This window comes from Medicago sativa, chromosome 1 (genome assembly GCF_051527215.1).
Source record: "Medicago sativa cultivar Bolivia chromosome 1, Bolivia_mono, whole genome shotgun sequence".
In the NCBI taxonomy this organism is placed as follows: Eukaryota; Viridiplantae; Streptophyta; class Magnoliopsida; order Fabales; family Fabaceae; genus Medicago; species Medicago sativa.
This window is the reverse complement of record NC_140749.1, coordinates 7,526,485-7,552,775: the sequence shown is the minus strand read 5'-3', so window position 1 is coordinate 7,552,775 and position 26,291 is coordinate 7,526,485. Positions and strand designations below refer to the sequence as shown.

At 37.1% G+C, this 26,291-nt stretch overlaps 3 protein-coding genes, 1 non-coding gene and 2 pseudogenes across 4 annotated transcripts; 1 reads left to right on the top strand and 5 right to left on the bottom strand.

The window, feature by feature from the left end:
• Positions 1–284: 284 nt before the first annotated feature.
• On the top strand, positions 285–1,203 carry PYL2 (PYR1-like 2). Its single transcript, XM_085758753.1, has one exon. The coding sequence runs from the start codon at positions 310–312 to the stop codon at positions 1,015–1,017; it is 708 nt and encodes a 235-aa protein (XP_085614879.1). The 5' UTR covers positions 285–309; the 3' UTR covers positions 1,018–1,203.
• A 4,069-nt stretch (positions 1,204–5,272) lies between these two features.
• LOC146952220 (uncharacterized) lies at positions 5,273–10,965 on the bottom strand (annotated as a pseudogene).
• Positions 10,966–11,634: 669 nt separating this feature from the next.
• On the bottom strand, positions 11,635–12,759 carry LOC146952219 (uncharacterized). The gene has a single exon (XM_085713888.1). It carries the CDS (start codon positions 12,757–12,759, stop codon positions 11,635–11,637), a length of 1,125 nt encoding a protein of 374 aa, XP_085570014.1.
• Positions 12,760–16,944: 4,185 nt separating this feature from the next.
• On the bottom strand, positions 16,945–18,723 carry LOC146952218 (uncharacterized). The gene is made up of 4 exons (XM_085713069.1): positions 18,330–18,723; positions 18,142–18,229; positions 17,749–18,051; positions 16,945–17,626 (listed from the first exon to the last, which is right to left on the bottom strand). The coding sequence occupies exons 1-4, from the start codon at positions 18,721–18,723 to the stop codon at positions 16,945–16,947; spliced, it is 1,467 nt and encodes a 488-aa protein (XP_085569195.1).
• A 506-nt stretch (positions 18,724–19,229) lies between these two features.
• LOC146952217 (uncharacterized) lies at positions 19,230–20,117 on the bottom strand (annotated as a pseudogene).
• Positions 20,118–23,268: 3,151 nt separating this feature from the next.
• LOC146952216 (small nucleolar RNA R71) lies at positions 23,269–23,375 on the bottom strand. The gene has a single exon (XR_015025166.1). It is a non-coding gene; the product is annotated as a small nucleolar RNA R71 (small nucleolar RNA).
• Between the last annotated feature and the right edge of the window lie 2,916 nt (positions 23,376–26,291).

Genomic DNA, 26,291 nt, shown 5'->3' with positions numbered 1-26,291 from the left:
AACACCTTTCCTCATGCAGCTAAAGCTAAAAAAAATTCCACCCTATGAATTCTCTCCCTTACTTAATAGGTAAGCAAATTAAATATATTATATACATAAAAAAGAACCACAAACACACATATAAATACACACTTTTTACTAAAAATATCTATGGAAAATTGTAAACTATAAATAAACAAATTAACCCAGGGGCCTGATTCCTTAGTGACGTACGTAGTTTTTGCATTATAAAATTAATAAAAAAGAACAGTCAAGGGCATATCCGTCTAAAACAAGAAAAAATAACAAACACCGAACATTAATATAAATATGTACGTGTTCACATCTTCATGCTTTGTTTTTGCATATAATGTTTTTGTCCACTATCCATCTTCTCCTTATTTTTCTTCTTCTTGCATGATATTTGCTTTTGACACCCCCCAAAGCAAGAAGAAAAACACACACAAAATGGCTTTGGTGCATAATATTCAAGGTCTAACAGAAGAAGAATACAAAGAACTCGAACCAATCATAAAAAAATACCACATACTAGAACCAACCTCAAACACATGCACTTCAATCATAACCTACAAAATAGAAGCACCATCAAGCATAGTGTGGCCATATGTTAGAAGCTTTGAGAATCCACAAAAATACAAACATTTCATCAAAGGTTGCAACATGAAAGGTGATGGAAACGTTGGTAGCATTAGAGAAGTTACCGTTGTTTCGGGTTTACCGGCTTCGACAAGTACCGAAAGATTAGAGATTTTGGATGATGAAAAACATGTAATAAGTTTTAGAGTTGTTGGTGGTGAACATCGTCTTCAAAACTATCGTTCGGTTACTTCGGTTAATGAGTTTGTCAACAATGAAGGTAAGGTTTATACTATTGTTTTGGAATCTTATATTGTTGATATTCCACATGGGAACACTGAAGAAGATACCAAGATGTTTGTTGACACTGTTGTCAAGCTTAATCTTCAGAAACTTGGAGTTGTTGCTATGAGTTCATGTTCTTCCATGCATGGACAATAATTTTTTTGAAGAAAACATGCATGGACAATAATATATAATCAACTTTATGTTTAAATGTTTTAGTTAATTTTAGGATCATCCATTTATGGACTCTTTATGTTTAAGCACAATAGTTGTTACTAATTAGTATTAAGTATTATAATGCATGTTTCATTTTCATTCTTCTTATATAATCTTCTTCAAATCATCAAATAATAATATTGATATATCTTTTATTTTACCAATCAAATAATAATGATATGGTGGTTAAATTTAATGTACAATCGGTGTAAATTAAATCTTTTATTTTAAACACTTAAATTTAATCTAAAATATTTTAAATATTTGATAATTATGATTGTCAATAATACTTTATATTGTTCTTTACGATGAGAGCATGCTAATTAGTAAATGTAATTATCGATATGATGTATTGTTAAAGCCTTTACTTCAGTTCTAAATGTAATTAGTAAATGTAATTTTATATATCAATATAGAATTAATTACTTCAGTTCTAAATGTCGTGCAATTTTAGTTTGAACTATGTATGTGTGGCGGTTAAACCCTTTACGTTTGTAATTGGTTAGAATCTAACAGGAATATTGATATAGATTCTAAGTTTGCTTGACGTGGAATGAGTCCTAAAATATTTAATAAGATTTTCATTTTCGTCTTCGGTAAGTAATATGCTTGGTTTAAGGTGATGATGATAATGATAATGATGTTAAATTTTGCTAGTGGCGTGTTTAAGCATATATACAAAGTTGAGACATTTTTTCAAGAAATATATGTACAAGTTGAGGCATTTGATTTTGATATCACTTTAAGTTTGTGTAATTTGTAAACATGATTATAATAACGAGCGCGGTTTAATTTGGTTGCATATTATTGAAATGGACTTCTTGATTGTTAGGTTTTTCTAGTAATTAGACATGAAATTAAAAGTTCAGAAATGGTCAATTTTATTGTCAAAAAACAATGGTCAATTTTGGATCTACTTGTTTAAAGTGGGTGAGAGAAAAAAAACTATTTTGTGTCAACCATGGGGTGGATGGTAGTTGAGTTAAAATAAAAGCATTTTTGTATGGCTTAAATAAATGTCAAACCCCTAATTCAACGGCAATTGGAGAAACAAGAACTGAGAAAATCTCGTGATGACTTTGTGATCAACCTTCAGAAACATGTGAAGTGTGAAAATATATGGCTAGAAAAGTTCATATATAAGTTTCTTATATTGGGACTTGCACAACATATATGAGCATTATGTTCTTTTTATATAGTTTAATGTTATTTGAAAGGCGGCAAGAAGCAACTTGACAGTTGGTGTATTCAGTTTTTTCTTCATACATAATAATACTACAGCTCATAACTTTATTTCAGCTTTGGCATAATTTGACTAATCTTTTTTTTAAGGAAAACGCTAACAAGCATCTTCTAAGTATTGTATAAACATTCAAACGATGTAATTTTTACATTTAAAATTATGTAATTATGACTTTTATATGTGTCTGACTTGTATTTTCAAGAATAAATATCTATTTGTATGTTCTTTAAACAATACCCTTAAAACATTTATTAGCGAGACCTTTTATTTTAAGTCATTAGTGGTTTAATGTAAATGCATACGAATTAAAGAAACACTTAATTGAGATGTATTAGTATTATTCCAACTTCAAGTATGCGATATTGCGTTGAGATATATTGTCGGTAGGGATGGGAATAGACCATTTTGGGTTACAGAGACCTACAGTCTAGCCTACGATAGGTCGGGTCAGACTAGACTTTTTTCTTAAATAAACAAACCCTAGACTTTTTTAGAAGCCTATTTTTCATAAAAGATCAGACCACAAGTTATTAAAAAATCCTCTCAGACCTATTAAGTCGGCCTATTTAGGTAAATATGAGTAATATTATTTATTATTATATTATATTTTGTAATTTGAATTAAATTATAAATTTGTTAACTTTTACAGTAATTTAAGTATATTAGTCTACATTAATCTTTCGCATATTTAAATGTATTATTATAAATTAGAATTGAAATATGATAGAATATATAGTAAAGTTCTCTAAAAATTTATGTCAAATATCAAAACAGAATTTAATCTCATCGATTTACTAGTCTATTTAACCTTATATCACATTACTTATTTAAAAATGTTCATATAAAGTAGTCTTTTAAACAGGATAGATGGTCATATCAGACTTTCAGAAGGTCATGCACAGACTTAAAAAGAAAGCATATGACAAGTTGCAGGCCAGAGTTAGGCTTTAAAGTTTTTTACAAACCAACCTTAGACCCTTGCAAAGCCTAAATCAGATATGAGCCGCGAAAGTTTTATCTATCATATTAAAAGTGTTTTAATGAGCGGAAGCAGGCCATTCCTACGAAATAGGAGGCTCAATTCTATTTTCAAAATAGGCTCCAGTAAAACTAAAACGCGATTCTTTTTGTGTATCTAAGCTTCATTAAAAAATCAGAATCAGAAGAACTTTTAAACACGAAACAAAAGAAAATAAAATTAAGTGAAAGAGAGGTGAAATTTACCTAACGGTGTCTTTTGGAATGTCACTCATACGTCGTAGGAAAGGGGAAAACGAATGGTTTATGCGAAAAAGAAATAATTGTTGTGATTCTTTCAATGGGGGTGGTATTATAATTTTTTTTAGGCCCGTAGTTTTTAGAGGCTCGGTTCTGTAGCGCTTCTTGCACTCCCCAAGATCCGGCCCTGAGCGGAAGAGTCTGGATTTTTTTTAGGAATGTAGATATTGTTTATAAAATACTCTTGGTTTTGATTTCTGAAAATTGTGTGACTTTTTGGTGTCCCAAAACAAATATCAAAATATAATCATCATTGAAATTTGCTAGGGGTGGTTGATGTAGAGTGTTTGAGCATCGTAAACTCTCGAGTACATAGTTCAATTTCTACTAATAAGAAAAATATGTAAATAATCTTAGCATGTGTTCATTTTCAATGCAAATATAGATAAATATCTTATCACATTATAAATATTTTGTAAAATGAAAATAGAGTCGTTATTATCTAGATATATTCGAAAATGCCAAATATATTTTGGATATCTAAAATATTCAAGGTTCGTTTGATGATCAGGATATGATAGAGATATGAAGTTGGATAAAGACAGAATATGATATGGACATAATAAGCATTAATCATATCATATGTTTGATGCATACATGATATCATTATATTTAAATGAAAAAAAATACTCTCATACTTAATTAAATATTATAAAAATGACATGTAATTTAATAATAAATACATGACATCATTATTTTAAAAATGTCAAATATCATGATAATAAATAAGGAATGATCTTCTAATCCTATCAGGATAGTTTCTCACAAAGTATATAGATAAAAATTACAAAGGAAAGTCAGGATATGATAGAAAAATGGTTTATTTTTATCATATCTCTTTGGTGCATGATGCATCAAACATGAGATTTAAGCAGAATATGATTAATTTATCATATATTGTCTCTCAATCCTGACCATCAAACGAACCCTCAAAGTTTTGAAACAAATTTAAAATTGCTAAAAAAAATAATATTTTGGAATGGAGGAATATCGGAATGAATTGATCACTATCAATTAGGTTGATGAAACCATATTATTTTTGGGTGAAAAACCCTAAATTAGTATATAAAGAGTTTGATTTGCATTCTCCTTGTATATATGTAAGCAAGTTAGGAAGCTTCATTTTTAGAGGAAAGCCTTGAAGAAACTCATTCTTTCCTTGGTTTATACAAGTTAGGGTTTAAAGAGACATGTATTGATAGGATAACTCACACGGCTCATTGTATTTATGTAAAATTGAAGAAATGAGAGTAAAAACATCTGGAGATTAGATATATACAAATACTTAAAATTGGGTTAGGAGATAGTATTTCCCTAAGTTTTTGCAACCCGGACCATGTTTTAGTGTGAGTATTACTTTTCCCACCCTATGTCTTTCCTAGCGCGCCCTATTTTTTTTCAAAATTACCCTCGGGGATTTCCGGATTATATAATCTGGAATGAAGCAGTGCACAGAACTGAAACAGAACTGAAACAGATTTTCATGTCATCGTGGTTTTTATCATTTTTTTTCAATAAATCATTATATATGTTTGTATAAAAGACAATTAACTTAAATATTATATCAAAAAATGATTATATATATATCATTATACCAAAAAAAGTTGAATTTATATCATTACACATTTCACCTAATGATATACATTTCAACTAAACTAATGATATATATCTAATCTATGGCGCCGAAAGATCAATGGGACTATCATCCACTTCAACCTTCACACCAGGAGCAGGACCAGCACCAACCCTCTCATCGGGATCAAGATTTTCAACAACGTACAACTCTTCATCATCTTCTATGACCTCAACACCCGCCACCCGACTTAGCTCATTATAATCTGCCATCAGGCCATGTGTCTGCATCCTCTCGATGGTATTGTCTCCATAGAGCGGAAGTGGGAGGAATCGGACAACCATCCTTCAATTTCAAGGCCATAAAATGGTTGTCATTCACATATGCCAGACATATCAACGGATCAATACTTGGAGGCGGCGGTGGACCACATAGAGGGAAAAAGGTTTCTGATTTCCTAATGGACAACACAACAACCGTTTGGTTGAATTTCTGTGCGATGAGGAACCCCATATCCGGCATTGTCATCCATTTATCCGGTGGTGCAATGCCAATACCGGAGTAGGATAGAGCGTCAAAGACCTCGTTATACCGCCTATCATCATTAATCATCCTCCGATAGCGGTCATTTTCTACACCGATAAGCTCTTTGTAAAGGTTGTACCGGACTAATACGTGATCATCAACAATCAAGTTACGTAGGACCGCAACTGCTCGGAACCCACAATGGCCATCACCGGGTACATCCGTAACCTTTTCAATAAAGCCATGCATCCAAATTGGGATTTGGTCTTTGTTTGGTATGTGGACCTCAACGGGTGTTGGCTTCTTGGGATTTTTTGGAATTGGCTTAGGAGGAGTAGGAGACATGTTGCTTTTCCGTGCTCTCTTTCTACTTGTCCCTGTTGATCGTGTCTGTGAACCCTGTGTTTCTTGCTCTTGGGAGTCAACAATCTCCCATAGGGAAGGGGACCGCTTTGTCGATCGAATGCTTTGCTTATCTTTCTTTGGAGCTCCTTTGGTGGTGACCTTATTTGGCGGTGGACGCATAGAGGTGGTTTCCGGTAAAACAAATTGCCGAAATTGTTCTTTCAAATGCACTTTCATGTTGTAATCGGCGTCCTTGAACCGCGCCTACAATGTGTAACAAAACAGTCATAGGAAAACCAGTCAGAAACATGCCATTCTGTTACTACTGGTGACTTCCGGATTATACAATCCGAAATAGACAAGCTAATCCGGATTGTATAATTCGGAACTTCCCGGTACACCCTTTGCATGAGCCTTAAATGCACTTGCATGGGGCGTAAATGCTACTTATCCGGATTACATATTCCGGAATATAACTGTTATGTCCGGATTATATAATCCGGATTGCACCAGTACATAATACAGAAACAGAAATCCTGGGCAGAACATAAACAGAGACAGTTTTGAAAAACATACCTGGACAATATCCCATTCTGGCAATAGAGATATGTCTTCTTTTTTAAGCTTCGGGTCAACCTCGTACTCGAACCCCAACCTCTTCCAGTGGGTGTGAATTTCTTCCAAACGAATGGCGGTGCCGTTCTTGATCTTCAAAGCTAGCATACATGCACACGGTAACCCGTATGTGATCAAACTCAAACAACCACATCTTGATTTATCCGTACCAATTTCAAGTGCTTTATTGTACTCCACTACGAGATGATGCAAAGCTTCCCTTGAAATGTTCCGGATCAACCTAGACCACAACACATTCCGGATTTCAACTATATATAACCTAGCTATCCGGATTACATATTCCGGAAAAAGACGTCTACTTTTTCCCGCTCGTTTTGAATACAGGGCGTGCGGAATATCTTCTCCGGAATACAGCTCTTATGTCCGGAGTATGTTATCTGGATTGTATTTCAACTGACCAACCCCAAGTTTCGCAAGTCCTCACGAGACAGGGTGATTTTCAAACGGTACGGATTATACATTCCGAATATTGTCCGGAATATATTTTCCGGATAAAGGGTATTTTGGTAAAAAAAAATAGGGCGCGCGAAAAGGCCATAGGGTGGGAAAAGTAATACTCTTTTAGTGTTGGACTAATCATTCCAGTCCATGGGTCATGTTTTTTTTTTTGAATCAGCATATATATAATAAAAGCCACGCACAAGAAGTGCTAAAATGGCAAGCTGTTACAATCAAAAAATCACCCCTGCCAACTGATACAGCGCAGCAAACCAAAGGTGAAAGCAGGAAAAAAATAGGCCAGCATTACAGGAGACAAACACACCCATCAACCAAAAAAAACTGCAATGCACAAACCCCCTAACACACCAGCCAGCAATAACAAAAACCTGCTACACTAACAGCTGAAGGATCTAAAGAAACAACCCCCTAGCATATTCAAAAACAGCGCCTTTCATCTTCTATTTAGGCATTCTTTAGGATTCCAAGTCCACTCGTAGAAGAGGAAAGAAGCTATCTTTAGCCTACTCAACGCCCAAAACCAAGACACTGCTTTGATATCATCCACTATTTCGTCCACCCCCTTCGTTTGGTTGTTAAAAATCCTCTCGTTTCTTTCTCTCCAAATACTCCAAATTGTTGCATGCCAAATTAACCACACCCCTTTCTTGATTCTTTTTGAGTTCGCTTCACCGTTCCAACATTTAAAATGATTAAAGATGTTAGGAGGGGTAATAAAATTGAACTCAAGCCAATTCAAGACACCACGCCAAATAAGAGCGGACACATCACAATGTAAGAAGAGATATGTTGATGATTCAACATGCCGGTCACACAAAACACACAAGAGCAACGAATCCGGTTCTAAAATATTGCAAATTGCAAGATTTTCTCTCGTGGGGATACGGTCGAGGAGTAAAGACCACGAGAAAGCCACTACTTTGGACGGAGCTGGGCTTTTCCAAATCAACGAAAAAAAACCTTCCTCTAGCGGACACAACTCAATAACCAAAAGATAGATCAATTCCAATACGGTATAAGAGGATTTTACCGTAAACAACCCACTCTCCTCCGGAAGCCACTCCCACCTATCTTCTTCGGTCCCTAAAATAACACCCTCCAAGAGAGCCATCAAATTATCAATTAGATTGACCTCCCAAAGGAACGGGTGTCTCCTCCAAATCATATTCCACACCGCCACCCCACCATGAACACCCACCATATCCCCCACCTTTGCCTCCTTTTGAGTTGATAGCGAAAAAAGCCTAGGAAACATGAGGTACAACGGCGCCTCCCCCAACCACATATCCTTCCAAAAGCTAGTATTAATTCCATTTCCTATTTTCCTCCTCACCCTACTAGAGAACCAATTTGCTCCTACACCTTGTTCATCTTCCAAGTTCATTAAATTCCTCCACCAAAGTGATGTGTACCTAGGCCATCTCAATTCCACACATGGTACCAATCCACTAACATGGTCCCCATATTTTTCCACCAACACCTTCTTCCAAAGAGGTTGCTCCTCTTGAAGAATGCGCCACTTCCACTTAGCCAAAAGGCTCATATTCATCAACTTCACATCTCTAACACCTAGCCCACCTTTACCTCTCGGTTGGCAAACCTTCTTCCATTTGACCCAACAAACTTTCCGGCCTCCTCTAGCGCCTCCCCAAAGAAATTCTCTTTGAATACGGGTCACCTTCTTAAGCACTTTTACCAGAATTTTCAAGAATGATAAGTAGAAAATAGGAATAGCATTTAAGACGGAATTTAGAAGCACAATTCTTCCGCCTAGACTCACATATTTGTTACCCCACGAATTAAGCCTATTCTTCAATTGCTCCAACATAGGCTCCCATGTCTACATCTTTCTTGAATTACCTCCAACCGGCAACCCCAAATATTTGAAAGGCACCACTCCTTTTCTACAATGAAGAAACCTACATGCCGCTTCCATGAATTCCCGTTGAACATTGACACCAATTAACGAACTCTTGTGGAAATTAACTTTCAACCCGGATGCCATTTCAAAACCTCTCAACACGGCTTTCAACAGCCAAAGATTCTCAACCATCGGTTCACCAATACATAAAGTGTCATCGGCATATTGCAAATGAGACACTACCAAACCCCCTCTTTTAACCTCAAAGCCTCTACACAAATTACGATTGACCGCATTTGTCATCAAACCACTAAAACCTTCGGCAACCAAAAGAAACAAAAACGGTGCTAACGGGTCACCTTGCTTTAGGCCTCTTTGCACATTTATTTCTTCGGTTGGACTTCCATTCACAAGGATAGACATATTTCCACCAAAAACACATGCCCTCATCCATCTAATCCACTTCTCTTCCATTCCAACCCTTCTCATCATATATTCAAGAAATCCCCAATCTACCGAATCATAAGCATTCTCAAAATCCACCTTTAAAATCAAGCATTCTCGGTTTGCCCTTTTCGCCAAATCCACCACCTCATTAACAATCAAAACTCCATCCACCAAGTGTCTTCCTTTCAAGAAAGCCGATTGAGAAACCGAAATAATAGAATTCATCACCTTAGAAAGCCTAGTTGCTAGCACTTTTGAGAGGAGCTTATACAAACTTCCCAAGAGAGAGATAGGACGATATTGTTTAAGAGACATAGGGGCGTTCACCTTTGGGATTAAAGTAACGAAGAATGAAAGGAAGCTCTTGGGAATCCTTTCGTTTGCATGAAATTGATCAAACATAATACGAATTTCATGTTTCAAAAGGTACCAAAACTCTTTGAAGAAGGCGAAATTGAAGCCATCGGGTCCCGGACTTTTATTTCCATCGCTAGATTTAATTACCTCTTCAATCTCCAATAATGAAAACGGGGCGGTGAGGACCCTATTTTCCTCCATTGAGAGCAAAGCAAAATCCACACCATCTAAAGTTGGGCGCTCCCAAGTTTCCTCCGCCACTTGAATTTTAAAATAATCAACCACCGCCTTTCTCACCTCCGATGGTGACTCCACCCAAATTCCGTTAGATTGGATTGCTTTTAAAGAATTCCGACTCGCCCTTGCTTTCACACACCTATGAAAATATTTGGAGTTTGCATCCCTCTTTTTAAGCCACTTTGCCTTAGATCTTTGAAACATACTAGCATCTTTACATCTAAGGAGCGACCACATTTCTTGAAACTTCTTTTTTCTAACCTCCACTTCCTCCCCACTCAACATCCCATGCTCCCCCTTGACATCAAGCTCCGCAATCTCCTCAATTAACATTTCCGCTTTAATATTAAGATCCCCATATTCTTTCTTACTCCACTCTCTAAGGTCCTCTTTTAACCTTTTAAGTTTATTCTTCAATATCACCCCCATCCACCCCTCACCCCTATAGTTTCTCCACCTCTCCTCCACCACCTTTTTGAATTTACGGTTTTCCAACCAATAATTATTAAAGCGAAAAGGTTTTGGGCCCCAATCTAGATCACCACTTCTAAGGACCAAAGGACAATGGTCCGAGATAGACCTCGGAAGAAACCATAGAGAAGTACTTCCCCAACAACTAATCCACTCCTCCGAGATTAATGCTCTATCAATACATCTCATAGATCTACCGTTAGCATGGTACCAAGTATACCTCCTTCCAAGTGGGTCTAAATCTAGTAGTTCCACCTCCAATATGAAAGGAGAAACCGTCCTTCTTTTGTAAACCATAAATCCGGTTAGCATATAAGGTTTTCCTACAAGAATTTCCCCATCACTACGCGGAGAATCCGGGACCCAGGTTCCAGTCTCTTCCATAAGTAGCTTAATACCCGAAGATGGCGATGGATGAGCAGCAAGGGACGCTGTCTGGTTAACCGCTTCAGACATCTCCTCCCCATTCTCAAAAAAAGCGACCGAATGGGCCCTAGAGGGAACCCCTTCAGCAGGCTTATTTGCTACCCTTACGTTTAAAGGTCCCTCTAGCCTCCGACAAAGCCACCACAAGCTGAAGACTTTTAGGAGTTCCATAGGCATAAGGAAGTTTCTTCTTAATACTTTTCTGAATACACCTCCTCTTGTTTACTTCACCATCATTCAAAGAAAATTCTGATATTGTTTCTTCTGAGTCCACAACACCAACTTGGCTCAACTCTATATTAGGAAGACTAGGCCCAATAGTCTCCAAGGCCTCATCAGTGGCCCCCACTGGCTGCAAGTGCGTGGGCCCCAAACGAGCTTCCATACCAACCTCCTTGTTGACTAAATCCAATTCCAAAGGAACTAAAGTCTGACGGACAGGAGTATTCCCCACTCCAACTGCTCCAAGCGGCTCTTCCCTGGTCCCATCTGCTGCCAAATCCATTGAACAGTGCTCTGAATCCTGAACAACCAAAAGGGGATGTCCTATCTTACCTTCTTGACCCATTTCCCCTTGTGTTAGGCTATGGGTCCCACCAACTGCGGACCCCACAGTCTCCTGGCTATCATCACTATCATCTTCTTCCTCAGAGAACCTCATTGCCCTCTCCTCCTTCCCTCGCCGCTCCTCCGCCTCCCTCACCCGAGCTTCCTCCTCTGCCTCCGGCTCTGACCCCACTCCACTACCGTTTCTCCCTCTTCCTCCAGCGAAACCGCCTCCGCAACCCAAATCTTAAACGACGACCCCATCACATTGATTCTTACCCATTCATCTATCCTCCCCATCCTTTTAGTAGAGATAAGGAGGTTAGCCATGTCGAATCTTTTCCTCCTTGTCGTTGCCTCGTCAAAATCTACAAACTCTCTAAAGAGTGAGCTGAGTTTTTTGAAGAAACCATCATCCCAAATGTGCAAAGGGATTCCCCTCACTTGAACCCACACTCTTCTGGAATCAGCCACCAACTGTGGTGACCAAGGTCTGATATCCTGAAACGTTGCATCCCACCAAGACTTCTTCTCCTTCACAGCATCAGCAATCGATCCGGCGAACGCACCACGCAGCAGCACCATTTTGTCACCCATTGGATACACCATGATACCCTTCCAACCTTCCATGAACATGCAAGTTTGGAGAGCTTCTGGTTCCAGAAAATGACGCAACACACCCACAAAACAGCACTTCAGATCCTCTAACACCTCTTCCGTCGGAAAGATTTCCAGTTCCGGTTTCTCAACCTCCTTCTGTTGCTGCGAAACAGAGTGGTGGTCTCTCTGAACCGCCTCCCTAAATGATTTACCTTCCTCCACTTTGCTCTTCTCTCCATCAAATCTCCTAGGCCCAGCGGTTACCTTAGCACCTTTGTCCACCCTTCCACCGTCTTCTTTGCCAAACTTAGCAATATTGACCTTAAGTTTTTGCTCCCCCCACCACACATCCTGCAAGCTAGCTTCCAACTCTACCACACAATCCACCTCCCTGAATTTGACGAACGCGAACCTCCGGTTCCATTTGTCCAGTTTACGAGCAAAGAACACTTCCCCCACTCTGCCATAGGTGAGGAACAACTTCCACAGCTCTGCATTAGCAACTTCATCGGGGAAATTAGTGACGAAGAAAGAAGTAGATACCTTGTCCACATGACTGTCACCGTTATGGGATGGTGCAGCCACCGGACCTCTCCTCTCGTTTTGTATTTCCCTGGTTGTCCCATTTGAAATCCCTTTTTCCCTCCTCACTGTCTCTCTCTCTTCTTTCTCTCTCATCGTTGTTGTTTTTACGTACCTTATGGGTCATGCTTATTTTGATAGTTATATTCTACTCCCTCCGTTTCAAAATACATGTCCAATCTTTACAATGTGCACTATTCACTTGACTTACTTTGACCATACTTTTTAACTAATATATAAATACAAATATTAGCATTTAAGATGTTGTTTGATTTGTCTCGACAAATATTTTCAAAATATTAAATTTTTATAATTTTTTTACTTTAGATAATTAAAGATATTAACGATCAAAATTGTGCATTGGCATATGTGAAGCGGTTGACTTGGACATGTATTTTGAAACGGATGAAGTATTATTTATATTTGGAAAAAAATATGTTCCCTCTAAATTGTCAATTAAGCGGAATTGAATTTTTCAAAATGTAACTGAGTTGAGCCATTCAATCTTAAATACATAGTTGAGATCATTATACTACATGAAATTGTGTTTAAAATTTAGAGCGTCTGATTTCAAACCTACGTACAACTGAGATCCGGTATGGGTGTAATTGCATTGAATCTCTATAGTAGGGTATCTAAGTTTCAATTAAGCTTACTGAATTTTACCTTCCGGTAAGATATTAGAGTAAACCTAAAAAAAAGGGAGTATTGAAAGCTTTTTTCCTATAGGTGAGGGGGATTTTGAGCAACACAAGTGATGGTGGGTGGTTGCGCCCTTTATTATTATTTTTTTGTCAAAGTGATTCTATCCTAAATATTCTAAGTACATGTTATCTAATTCTTTTTAATGACAAATGTTAATAGTTAATTGGTAGATTATAATTTACTTATTTGTCATATGTTATCTATTAAAAGTAAAAAGAATCATGTTAGTTGTTAGATTAATATTACTAGTTAGTTGTAAACTTGTAACCAAAAAAAGATAAAAATTTGCTTCATCTTTTTTTTTTTTTATAAAATAGTTATTTAAATATCATTACTCTTTGTCATATGTTATGTATTAGAAAGAAAAAGAATCATGTTGAGCATATACTTCAAATGGGCTTGTAAGTATCATGTTGAGCATATGCTTCCGCAGAGATAAAGAATAACCTTTAAAATTATATCTCATACACCACTAATTATACTCCTAATAACTTAAACATTTTGAAATACTCTTGACTTTAAGAAATAAAAATTATTTATTTTTCCAAAGATCTGGTATTAATATTGGGAAAAAATTGACTTCTAATAACGCATTTTATCTGTTGGTAGAAGTCTTTTTTTAATCAAAAAGTATTGTATCTTCCCATAAATGTTCAAAACTTTCTTATTCAAAACTACTAGTATGAAGGTGTAATGATACGGGTCTCTTGAATTAGTGGTATATTATGACATGGAGTGAAATTATAAAACATCAATTTTAATATAAAAAACAAACTAGCATGTACCAAAAAAAAAAAAACAAACTAGCTTATTTCATTTCATTTCATTCTATTTCATACGACCAATCCATACCCATATAGGATACCTACACATTAAGAAGTGGTACCAATTTTGTGCCCCATTGGGAGAAAAATAAAATGGATGTCTCTAATGCATAGTACCTCTACAAGCAGTCTTTCTCTCTTGTTAGAAAGTGTGCCTACGTACGTTAGAGGTAATGCTACTATGAAGGTAAAAATCATTTAAAGTCAAAATTTGAAAACCTAGTTTCTAATATGATTAAAATTTTAAATATAAAATCAATTTCTACTTCAAAATATTTTAAAAAGTTAAAATCAATTGAACACTTCTAATATCAATTTTGATATCTCAAAAAAGTGGAACCAAACAAGCATTTAAAAGTGTGCATCTAAACCACAAATAACCTTTAAATCAAACCATTGAAACCAAACATGCGTTTAGAAATGCGCATCTAAATACCACCTTACATTTATGTTGGAGTCTGGAAAATAGCCTCGAACGATAAATGCCTCGTGAGGGAAAAAGGTTACAAGTAAAAACTCACAATCATTAAGCAAGCTCTTTCGCATTTTAAGGTTGTATGCGAATAAAAAAACTTAACATATTTTTTAACATACTCATTTTTCTTAGTTATAACACATAATAAGCTTCACCAAATTTATATTCGAATTCACAAATTAAATGTGATTCTCGTGCATTTTAATCAATAAAAGAGTGTAGTACAAAATGTTAAGAGTTTTCTCTTAACACCCCTACAAATATTTTGAGGTTAAGTGTAAGCTTGATTAAGACTTACTAACAGTTTATTAATTGATATTCCAAACAGGTTAGGTTACAACCAAAAACTTAGGCTAAGGTCCACAAAACAGAAACGGCTTTGTCGTTTATGAGCATAGGGTTTGAAACATGTTCAGAGTTAGTGCCCTGTGTCTTCTAAAATGTTTTAAAGGGCCCATACTTTTCCTTGTCTTGTTCTATATAGTATGACTTCATTATCATCCAACCAGTTAACTTGACCAAAAGACCCGAAAACGTTTGCTTTAGAGGGAAAACAATAATTTCCCTCAATCTTTCTGAAAAAGGAGTGAACCTGTTCTGTAACCAAAATTATGATGAAATGTTATATACACATGTGGTTTCATTTATTTTTTTTGACTAAATCATGTGGTTTCATTTATTGTTTATCTATAAAATCTTCTTTTCCACTGTTCATACAGTGGGATGGATTTCATTTTTAACTAGATATAATGGTTATAGAAAACCGTCACACAAAAAAAACAAAAAAAAATAAAAAGTAGAAAGTAAATCATTATTCTTAAAGGGCTTCCATCATTCACAAAAAATAATATACAAATTAATCATTAATATTTTCATACCTTAATATTGTGTTGGTAATTTCATCAAACCAGTGGTGGTGAGATCTCAAATGCAAATATTGTTCATGATATGCACATGTCGGAAGAATTTTGGAGAAATATTTGTCAAAATTTGACTGAAGTTGTATCTAAATGTAAAAAGATTAACTTAAAAGGTGAGATAATTTTGTTGTTTATAAATATTGATACCCACTTTTAGGGTGATTATCATAATACAAATTTATTTATACTTCTTTTTATTTTTTATAAGGTTGATTTATGCTTTCTCATCTTTTTTTAGCTTAATACTAGAATTGACATTTTCATACACGAGTAAATTAGGCTCTATGTTGCAATGAATCAAAATTAACAACGACTAATTTATCTTCTTTATAAAACTGTAAAAGACAATTTAAATATTGTAAGTGACAAATAGTGTGTGTAAAATTGTGTCTTTTTTTTTTTTTGTACAAGTAAAATTGATTTTTACTAGAGGCAAAAGCTACAAATAGTATTTTTGATCAGAATTGATTCCAAGATGAAGCAGATGAACATACCAAGATTCAGGGGCGATTGCTTTCTTACTAAAGCGGTAGTTAGGTACCCCAAAGAAGAAGAAAAAAATATCGAAGGAATGGATATATTTCTATATTAAGCTACCCCTAATAATATATATTTGACTACCCCATATTTGATTTGAATTCTGTTCTTTATCCAAATGATTTTGCTCATGCCCAAAGTAAAAGACCTTAATGCCCCTACGCATGTTGAGTCACGCTAGTGCAAATGTTAACGTATGTTAAGTGACGTTACGTAGGTTAACATGCGTTAGTGTTATTTCTAGAAAAACATCGCGCATGTTAACATGCGTTTGTGTTATTTGTAAAAAAAAAATTTGCGCATGTTAACATGCGTTAGTGTAATGCAGTGCGTGAGTTAACTCACGTTGGCATTTGCACTGGCGTGAGTTAACTCACGTTCATAGCAGAAACAGAAACTGCATTAAATGCATGCAGTAATAGAACAGACTTTTGAAAAGTCTAGAAAGACCCGTAATCACGCCACAGTCATAACTTAACCAAATTACGCCAGTTTAAGTAGTTTATTGGATAATACGACATAATTGATCAAAATTACTTAAAAACATCGTTTTTCTCACAATCACGTAATCACATATAAACGATCCAAACGGTCCAAATTTCATAAATTCGCTGGTAATGACCCGTAATAATTTAAACACACTTAATGACACGTAAACGATCCAAAATAATTCTTTTCATATATTTATATAATATTAGTTACATATTGGTCATAAATATGAAAATTACACAATAGGCCACCAAAAAATATGTCGAGGTGTAATGCCACCAAAAAAATAGGACGAACACCCACCGACCCAAAAGTGTCATAACCTATCTAACTAGACTAGTGATAGTGCATAATCTTCATCTTCACCCATGACTTCGTTCTCTTGCTTTGGCTTTTCCGGAGTGTCCAAAGTAATATGATTGTGCTCATTTGTTGGTTTCTTTGGAGGCATCGACTCCTTAGACATGAGCTCATCGAAGGCGGCGTTTCTATCCAAAAACTGAAAAAGCCATTGATCCGCTTGACCAATCTTGTGAGTCATCCACTCCTTAGGAGGAGGTGGTAGCGGACAATTTTCTTTCAACTTCACATGAAGAAAGTGGTCGGGAATCAAGCAAAGGCACGTTATGTTGGAATGTGGATTAAGTGGTGGAGCACTCCGGATTGGAAAATATGTCTCACATGAACCACCCAATTCCGGCAAAGTCAATAGAACAACCGCTCTATTGTAGCAACTAGCAATAATGTGACCCATATCCGGAGTGGTCAACCACTTCTCTGGAGGTGCAATACCACTTTTACTTGTTGGAGGGTGTAAACCATCCAAGATGAGTTTGTAACGGCTCTCGGTGGCATATATTGGCAAGTAGTAACTCTTGTGAGTTTTCAACTCATTAATAAGTGCATGACGAACCAAAACATGATCATCCTCATGAAATCCCATGTGCCTAGCTACAACCCGAAAACCACAATTACCATCCCCTCTAACATTCACAATGTCTTCGATGTAAGGTCTCATGAGATTTGGAATTTGTGACATGTATGATATTTGCAAATAAGGTTTTTTTTTGAAGTAGGAGTTGAAGTTTGTGAGCGGGAGCAAGTGCCAAGACGAGAACCTTTAGTCTTTTGAGACTTACTCTTGGCATGTGAGCATTGACTATCGGGATTTTGAGCATCAATAGTCTCCCACCTAGAGGGGATTCGACCGGTGGACCTCTTTTTCGGTGTAGACTTCACCCTTTTAGGTGCCCCCTTGGTGGCCACTTTTCTCGGAGGTGGCTTCAACATTGTTTCCTCCGGAAATCCTAGTTCACGCAACTTGTATTTGATGAAGAGTTTCATCTTGTAAGGGCCCCTCTTGATACGTTCTTGAATGGCGTCCCATTCCTCCGTAACGGAAAAATTGGCATCAACCTCTTCTCCAATTACACTTAACCTTCGTCAATGAGAGTGTATTTCATCCAAAAGAATAGGCAATTTTTTCTTTCTCTTCTCGGCAAGAATACAAGCACAAGGCAACCCGAACGTTGCCATTTGCACACAACCACAATCTTCTTTAGCAAAGCCGAATCTCCTAGAGCGTTCATATTCTTCATCGATGAACCCAAAGCGGCCTTAGAGACATACCCCTCCAACTCGGAGAATAACTTGTTTTTTTTTTGTATTTGTGCACCATGACGGTTTTGCTCCTCCCAAAACTCTCATGTATCTCACCGAATTGGTTTTTCAACATTTTGTCTATTTCATCCCAACATGATGCCAAATCTCCCACACTACTCCTCAAGTATCTTTTCAATTGTGCATGAGCCGATTCAACAATGTTAGTGCTCCTACACCCTAGATGCAAGTATGTATTCGTCCATGCCCTCACAAAATGCTTCTTAAGGGGCAAAACGGTTTCCTCAACATATTTAACAAACAATGGAAACGGTCTGCATACCTCATCTTTGAATGTCAACCATGCAATTGCAAATGAATCCTCCGTAGGAGAGTTAACCACATCTCTCCAAGCACTCACTATTTTCTTAACAAGCTCACATTGCTTGTCATCATCCGCTTCCTTTGCTTCTTTGGCAACAACTTTTCCTTTTTTTTGAAGGCTTGGCATTGACTTTACAATCCGTGATGCACCTAGATCTTACATTCTTCTCAATATGAAAATAGCAAAGTACATGGTCCGTTTTAGGAAGAACTTCGGCAACGGCTTTGATCAAAGCGGGGTCCCTATCGGTGACAATCACCTTAGGCATGTTGTGTTCTGAGGTCAAAAGACCAACCAACATCTCAAGTGTCCATATGAAGTTATTCTCTCATTCAAAGGAAAGAAAGGCAAACGCAACCGAATAGGTCATTTTGGTAGAGGTGACACCAACAATCTCAAATAATGGCATTCGATATGTATTGGTTTTGTAGGTGGAGTCCATGACCAAAACGGTGGGAAAAGTGTTGAGTATATCAGTTGAATCCGGATGAGCAAAGAATAAATCTTCAAGAGTGGTTTCCTCGCTATTTGCTCTTGTGAAATAGACATACCGATGCTTCTCCAACATTGTAATCAAGTATTGCAACTCGGTCTTGTCCTCTCTTTGCCCCTTGCGCCATCTAGTTCATGCATTATACACTTGCTTGATGACTGTCAAACTTTCTTTGTTTTTTTCCTTCAAATCCGTGAGAATATTCCTAGACTTTGCCAAACACTTTGTCATGTCGATAACTCTCTGCTTCTCATCCCCTTTTAGTCGACCCGTAAGAAGGTGGCCGGATAACTTTGGCACCAACTCATGGTTATGAACTCCACAAAGCATTGCAATCCACCATTCTTGTGTTTTTTTTTTCAAAAAAGCATTTCATCCTAAACGGACAATTGCACTTCCTTGATACCGTGCCTTCAAGCTTCGGTTTCTTCCTCGTCTTAGGTGGCTTGTATTCACCACTCCTCTCACATTGCATCGTCATGTATGGCGCTATTGTACTAGATTTATCTATAGAAATAGTAAATCCCGCCCTAGCCGCTTGTCGACGAACCCAACCAAGCAATTCTTCTCGATCTTTCCATCTCTCGTTTGTTGTAAAAAATGAATCGGTGTTTACTTGAATAACACGAATACTGGTAGGTACCGGTTTAGGCTTCTCTTCAAAGTTACCGGTAGGTACCGGTTTTGCTTGATTGTGAAGTATGTGAGCTTCAACTTGAAAAGGAATTTTCACTTTAAACTTCACTTCATTGGTTGGTTTGCCTACGCCGGAACCTTCACTGGAAGCTTTGTTTTTGCCCGGTTTTGGCTCAACGCCATCCTCCGCCACATTTTCAACCATGCCACTCAATGTCTACTCAATAAAAAAACAAAGAAAAAATAAATAAATGACTTGTGCGGCAAGCAAAGCAAGAAAAACAAGAGGTGCAAAATTTCAAAATCTGGGCAACACACTAGCGTGAGTTAACTCACGCTAGTGTTATCTTCCTGCGCAAGTTAACATGCCCAACACTTACAACTAGCGTGAGTTAACTCACGCTGAGCCCTACCCCCTACTGAAAAAAATGATGTGACAGGCACAAAAACCAGGAAAATAGGATGAGTTTTGGGGATACATTACCTGTTCTTTGATGCTTGATGAGCGTAGAAACTTGCTTCCTAACGATTTGCAATGATTTCGAGTTGAGATTATGACCCAAAAATTTGCACTTTTTGGGTTTTTGGAGGTGGAGGGAAAGAAAAAATGGTGCTTTGTTCTTACATGCTGAGTTTTGAACGAAACATTGTACTTTGCGTGAGTTAACTCACGCTACGTGACTTAAGTCACGTAGCGCATGTTAACTCATGCTACGCAAGTTAAGTTGCGTAGGAGCAGTTTGGTCTTTTACTTTGGGAATGAGCGAAATCATTTGGGTAAAGAGCAGAATTCTTAACCATTTTATGTGGAATAATTGTTTTGTTTGACTTATTTTCAATTGAACTCTCGATTACTTGATCCCGTATTCTAGGAACCGGTGGATGAACACATAAAATTTCTATATTCTTTGATTGATAATGAAAATATGATAGCAACAACAACAACAATGTCTTCCTCCTAGGAAAAAAAAATCTATCATTATTGGCCCAAACTGATTTAACGACATTTTATTAACTTTTTATTATTGTCAAAACAAACCCTTTATTAACACATCATTTTTTTTATAGCTAAAAAATAACTAACTAGTAAATTATAACTCTTTTGAAGTACATTTTATATGAGTAATAGTTCTCGTCAAAAAAAATATTAGTAATACTTATTGTGATTTTTTTTTGTTTATTGGCTAAATGCACTATTAGTTTTAAAAAAATATTTTAACATGGGTGCAAAAAAATATTTTAATATGGTCACCTCATGAAATTATTGTTAGCTTTGTCGCTGCCAAAATTCACATTTGCAACTGGGTGCTAAACAACTTTCCAATCAGTTAAAATCATGTTTGAAGCAGATGAGCTCACATTGGTTGCTTCTAAGTGCAGAGCAAGATAATGGCTAAGCCTTTAGGGTGTGTGGTGGTGTGGTCATTGAAATATGATATGATAGAGGGCTTAGTTTAGTTTGAACCACCAAATACATGAGTTTAACTTAGACCACTTCAATATAAGTCATTGATATATTGTAAATATATTATAAAGGACCGCACTTTCGATATGTGAAAATCATTTTGAATATTGAAAAATTTGTATTGATCATATAAAGAGAAGTTTCGTATGGATTTAAAGGTTTGTTAGCTCAACTTAACTTTACTGGAAATCGGGATTTATTCAGTGTTTTTTTTTGTTGTTGTGGTGTATTGTGTTGCTTTTTAATCTGAACATTGCATTCTATAGTAGTGATGAGTCATAGATAGTATTATTTATTGTCTTATTTAGTTTAGTTTTATTTTAGATTTGATTTTATTTTATTGCATTTTATTTTAGTTTAGAATATTTTACTTCAAATTGTCTTTTATTTTATTTTAGGAATAAATATATGGTGGAAGGTGCCTTGGAGCAAAAGAAAGAGGACTGGAGCAAATACAGCGCAAGAATACGAAGATACGGGACAAAAATAAGTTCCCCCAAACTCAGAAGCTTGGCACGGCCCGTGCCAACATGTGGCACGGCCGTGCCCGTCTCCAGGACCTGTTTTGCTGCTTTTCTTCAAGCCCAAGTTACCCTGTTGCAGCTTTACTGTTTTATCCTTCTAGTTGCTTAGTTTCTAAGTCAGATGTAAAGCTATAAATAGAGTAGCTCTCCACCATAAACAATCATCTTTTACTTTGTTATTTCAATTGCTATTTCAATAAAGTATTTATTTCGTTTTACTTTCTTCTTTTGCAATTTACTTTTATCGCATTCTCTCTTCTTCCCCCATGTCTACGATGAACATGAGTGAGTAGACTTCTTTGTCTTGGGATCGTTGGATAAGTCTAATGACGTAATCCGGATCAAGCCAAGTCTTAAACCCTAATTAATTGTTACCCTAATTCCTAATCTAAATTCACCGTTTTAACATGAATTAATTATTATCAAACTGTGGAAGCGAACGCGGAGGGTTTGATAATGGTTAATTCATCATCACAGATATCAATTCATAAAGCGAACGTGGAGCTTTGATATCCGAACAAGTGAATTTAGACAAGGTTTGCGAAACATGAGAATAGTCTAGCAAACCTTGGGACACATAAAGTTTCGATCTTCAAGGGTCCCAAAGGCAATCACCCATGAGAATAGGTGTGGTTGTTGGGGGGATACACTCACTGACTTCGAGAGGAGCTGTGATATGCTAAAGAGAAACTTGTCCTTAGTAATTAGGATTAACGTTTAATTATAAGTTTAAGGCTTGCTTGTGAAAAGATTCGTTATTACGATGAACCAATGATCCCAAGGCTTTTTAATATTATTGTTATTTACCTTCAAAAACTGCACTCTCCCACTCCTTATTTCTTTCTCTTCTAATCAATTTCTAAAAGCTAATTGGATTGACCAACTCCCTAGCGGAACGATAACTCTACTTACTACTATTACTTCGATAGGCCGTGCACTTGCGGTTTGGCCCTATCAAGTTTTTGGCGCCGTTGCCGGGGAGTTAACTAATTTAATTAGCTTTTCCTTAGTGATTAGAATTCTCTCTTCTTTCTCTTTTCTTTTTATTTTTAACTTTTTATTTTTCTGTCATTGTTAACTTCTTGGGTTCTCAATTTTTTATGCGAAAAACCAGAAATCGAGTTGTAATAATCAACGAGATCGAAAGGTATTTGCATAGACGAAAGAGAGACGCACGAAATAACACCGCCATGGCCAATCGCACTCTTAAAGAGTATGCAACGCCGTCTACGGCTGAGCCGCAAGCTGTTATTGTGTACCCAACGGTTGAGGATGACAATTTCGAAATAAAGCCTGCCCTACTTAACTTGGTGCAGCAAAACCAATTCTCGGGATCCCCCACTGAGGATCCCAATCTTCACATCTCTGTTTTCCTACGAATTAGTGGAACCATGAAGGAGAACCAAGAAGCCGTAAGACTTCATCTCTTTCCCTTTTCCTTAAGGGATAGAGCTAGCGCTTGGTTCCATTCCCTCGAAGTCGGTTCCATTACTTCATGGGATCAGATGAGGCAAGCATTTCTTGCCCGTTTCTTTCCACCATCTAAAACCGCTAAACTTAGAGACCAATTCACGCGGTTCAACCAAAAAGATGGGGAATCTCTCTATGAGGCGTAGGAGCGTTTCAAAGAAATGCTAAGACTTTATCCCCACCATGGCCTAGAGAAGTGGCTTATAGTCCACACTTTTTATAATGGCTTGTCTTATACCACTAAGATGTCTGTTGATGCAGCTGCAGGTGGAGCACTTATGAACAAGAATTACACGGAGGCGTATGCCTTGATCGAAGACATGGCTCAAAATCACTACAAGTGGACCGACGAGAGAGCCATCACTAGTTCTTCACCCTCCAAAAGGGAGGCAGGTATACACGAAGTCTCTAACTATGACCACCTTGCTTCTAAAATTGATACACTAACTGAAAAACTTGAAAAACTCAATGTTAGTGCTATCAATTCTGCTTCTACTCCTTCTTGTGAAATATGTGGTATAACTGGTCATGCTGGTGTTGATTGCCAACTAGGTAGTGCTATTAACGGTGTTGAGCAAATGAATTATGCTCAATACAACCAAGGGATGAGACAAAATCAAATTTTTTATAAAAACCAAAATCCCTATGGACAAGTAGCACCACCCGGTTATGCAAACAACCAAAGATTCACTCAGAAATCCAATTTGGAAATTTTGTTGGAAAATTCTATTGCCAACCAAAACAAACAACTTCAAGAACTTAAAAACCAAACTGGATTTCTGAATGATTCTCTTTCCAAGCTCAATACCAAGGTTGATTCTATCGCTACTCACTCTAAAATGCTTGAAACTCAAATCGCTCAAATAGCCCAACAAGTGGCTACCTCTTCCCAAACACCGGGAGTCTTTCCTGGTCAAACGAAGCCAATCCCAAAGCCCAAGTTAATGTCATATCTTTTAGGGCTAGTAAGTTAGGCGAAACTTTTGCTAAGGTTAAAAACATTGGGAAAGAAAATGTCAAGCCCTTAGGTGATAAAGTTGTGATAGAAGAAGCAAAACCACTTGAAGAAAACAAAACTCCATCCCCCTTAAATCCTGAAAAGCTTAAACTAGAGGGTAAGTTTGAAAAATTTGTTAACATACTTGGGAAGATTTGCATTAAACTTCCCTTTGCTGAAGCTTTGTCTAGGATGCCTCTATATGCCAAGTTTTTAAAGGAAATTTTTTCAAAGAAAAGGGCTATAGAGCATAATGAGACAATAGCCTTGGCTAAGGAAACTAGTGCAATCATCCAAGAAGCACCCCCTAAGCTTAGAGATCCAGGTAGCTTTGCCATACCATGTGAAATTGGAAATGAAACCATAAACAAAGCCTTATGTGACTTAGGAGCTAGTGTTAGTTTGCTGCCTTTGTCTCTTCTAAAAAGGATAGGGATAGGAGAATTAAAACCTACCGAGATGGAATTAAAAATTGCTAATCGTTCTACCATGAAACTTGTAGGATTTGTCGATGACATACCCGTTAAGATAGAAGGGATATACATCCCCACTGATTTTGTAGTCGTTGACATTGAAGAGGACGATGACGTCCCTATAATCCTAGGTAGACCTTTCCTTGCAACTGCAGGAGCTCTCATTGATGTTAAACTTGGTAGGATAGTCTTTCAAGTGAGTGATAAGATGGTAGGATTTGAGTTGGAAAATGTTATGAAAGGTCCCGCTCTTTACTCTTGTTGCATGCTTAACGATCATGTTGTGAAAGAACGTTTTATAGCGTCATCTACACAATATGATATCTTTGATCCATTCTAAGGACTCTTTCTAACCGTCAAGCTAATGACATTAAAAGAGCGCTTCGTGGGAGGCAACCCATGCATTTAATTGCTTTTGTTTTGTTTTTCTTTGTTTTAAGCATTTTTGTAGGTAATTGTCCAAGTGTAGTTCGAAAAAAAATCAAGAAATTGAAGAATTCTGAAGCCCCCAGGAGCAGAGAGGTGGCACGGCCCGTGCTAGCATTGGCACGGCCGTGCCAAGTTTTTAAGGAAAAAAATGATGTTGAGGTCAGAAAGATGGCACGGCCCGTGCCAATAGGTGGCACGACCGTGCCCGACCTCTTGTGCCTATATACATAAATTTTTCTCTTCTTCTTCCTCATTCTCAAACCACAAACCTCTCTCTACTTTCAAACTTCTCTCTAAACCTCCATAACCTTCAAACCTTCAAACCTTCATATCTCCCTCAACTCTTAACCAAATCACTCAATTCTTTCACCAATCAACCACAAACTTCAACCAAAACAAAGACCACCAATCAAAAACATCTTTCATCCATTCAAACCCATAATTCACCAAAACCCTAATCTTTCAAAACCTAACCCAAACACCACAAAACCTTCACCAAACTACACATCCAAACCAACAAACCTTCCTCAAACATCAACCCCAACCCTAAACCAATCCTTTCCACCAAAAATCCTCCCCAACCCTAAACCTTCCAAACCAATTCCAACAAGGGTCAATGGCTTCAAGAAGAAGTGGTAAAGAACCAGCAAGCTCTCAAGGAGGACCTTCCCCAAAGAAGCAAGCACAAGTGAAGAATCATGGAATAAGCTTCAAGAACAACAAGCAACGGGACAGGTATAAAATTCTAATCTCTAAACACTTGCATCCTTCTCGTTATCCTGATCCCAATACTTTAGATGTGCTAGAGCTGTTTGATGATGTTTTTCGGATGATAGGAAAGTTAGGTTGGACTGATTTGCTGAAACCTATGCGGGGTTATGAAAACTTCACTTATGAATTTTTAAGCTCAATTGTTTTCACTAGAGATAAGTTGAATTTTGATAACCCTAACCATAGAGTAGTTTTTCGGTTGATGAATATTGATTATGACATGTCACTTCAGCACTTTTGTGAGGCCTTAGGTTTTGCAAATGAGGGATATATTCATGATCATTGGGATCCTAGCCTAAAACCGGATAACTATGACCCAGCTGCCTTTTGGACACGTATCACCGGCGTTCCCAACTATGTTCCTAGAGCCAACAAAGCTAGCAACATCCACAACCCCGTACTTAGGTACCTCCAAAGGGTAATGGCTTGCACTATT

What these genes read in the sequence shown, in the direction of transcription:
- LOC146952218 (XM_085713069.1), bottom strand. Translation starts at nt 18,723, where the DNA reads ATGCCAAGCCTTCAAAAAAAAGGAAAAGTTGTTGCCAAAGAAGCAAAG. An exon ending in AATGTTGAAAAACCAATTCG is followed by an intron (nt 18,230 to 18,329) that starts GTGAGATACATG and finishes TATGTCTCTAAG; the next exon opens with GCCGCTTTGGGTTCATCGAT. An exon ending in TGCTCACATGCCAAGAGTAA is followed by an intron (nt 17,627 to 17,748) that starts GTCTCAAAAGAC and finishes AAATCTCATGAG; the next exon opens with ACCTTACATCGAAGACATTG.
- PYL2 (XM_085758753.1), top strand. Translation starts at nt 310, where the DNA reads ATGTACGTGTTCACATCTTCATGCTTTGTTTTTGCATATAATGTTTTT.
- LOC146952219 (XM_085713888.1), bottom strand. Translation starts at nt 12,759, where the DNA reads ATGAGAGAGAAAGAAGAGAGAGAGACAGTGAGGAGGGAAAAAGGGATT.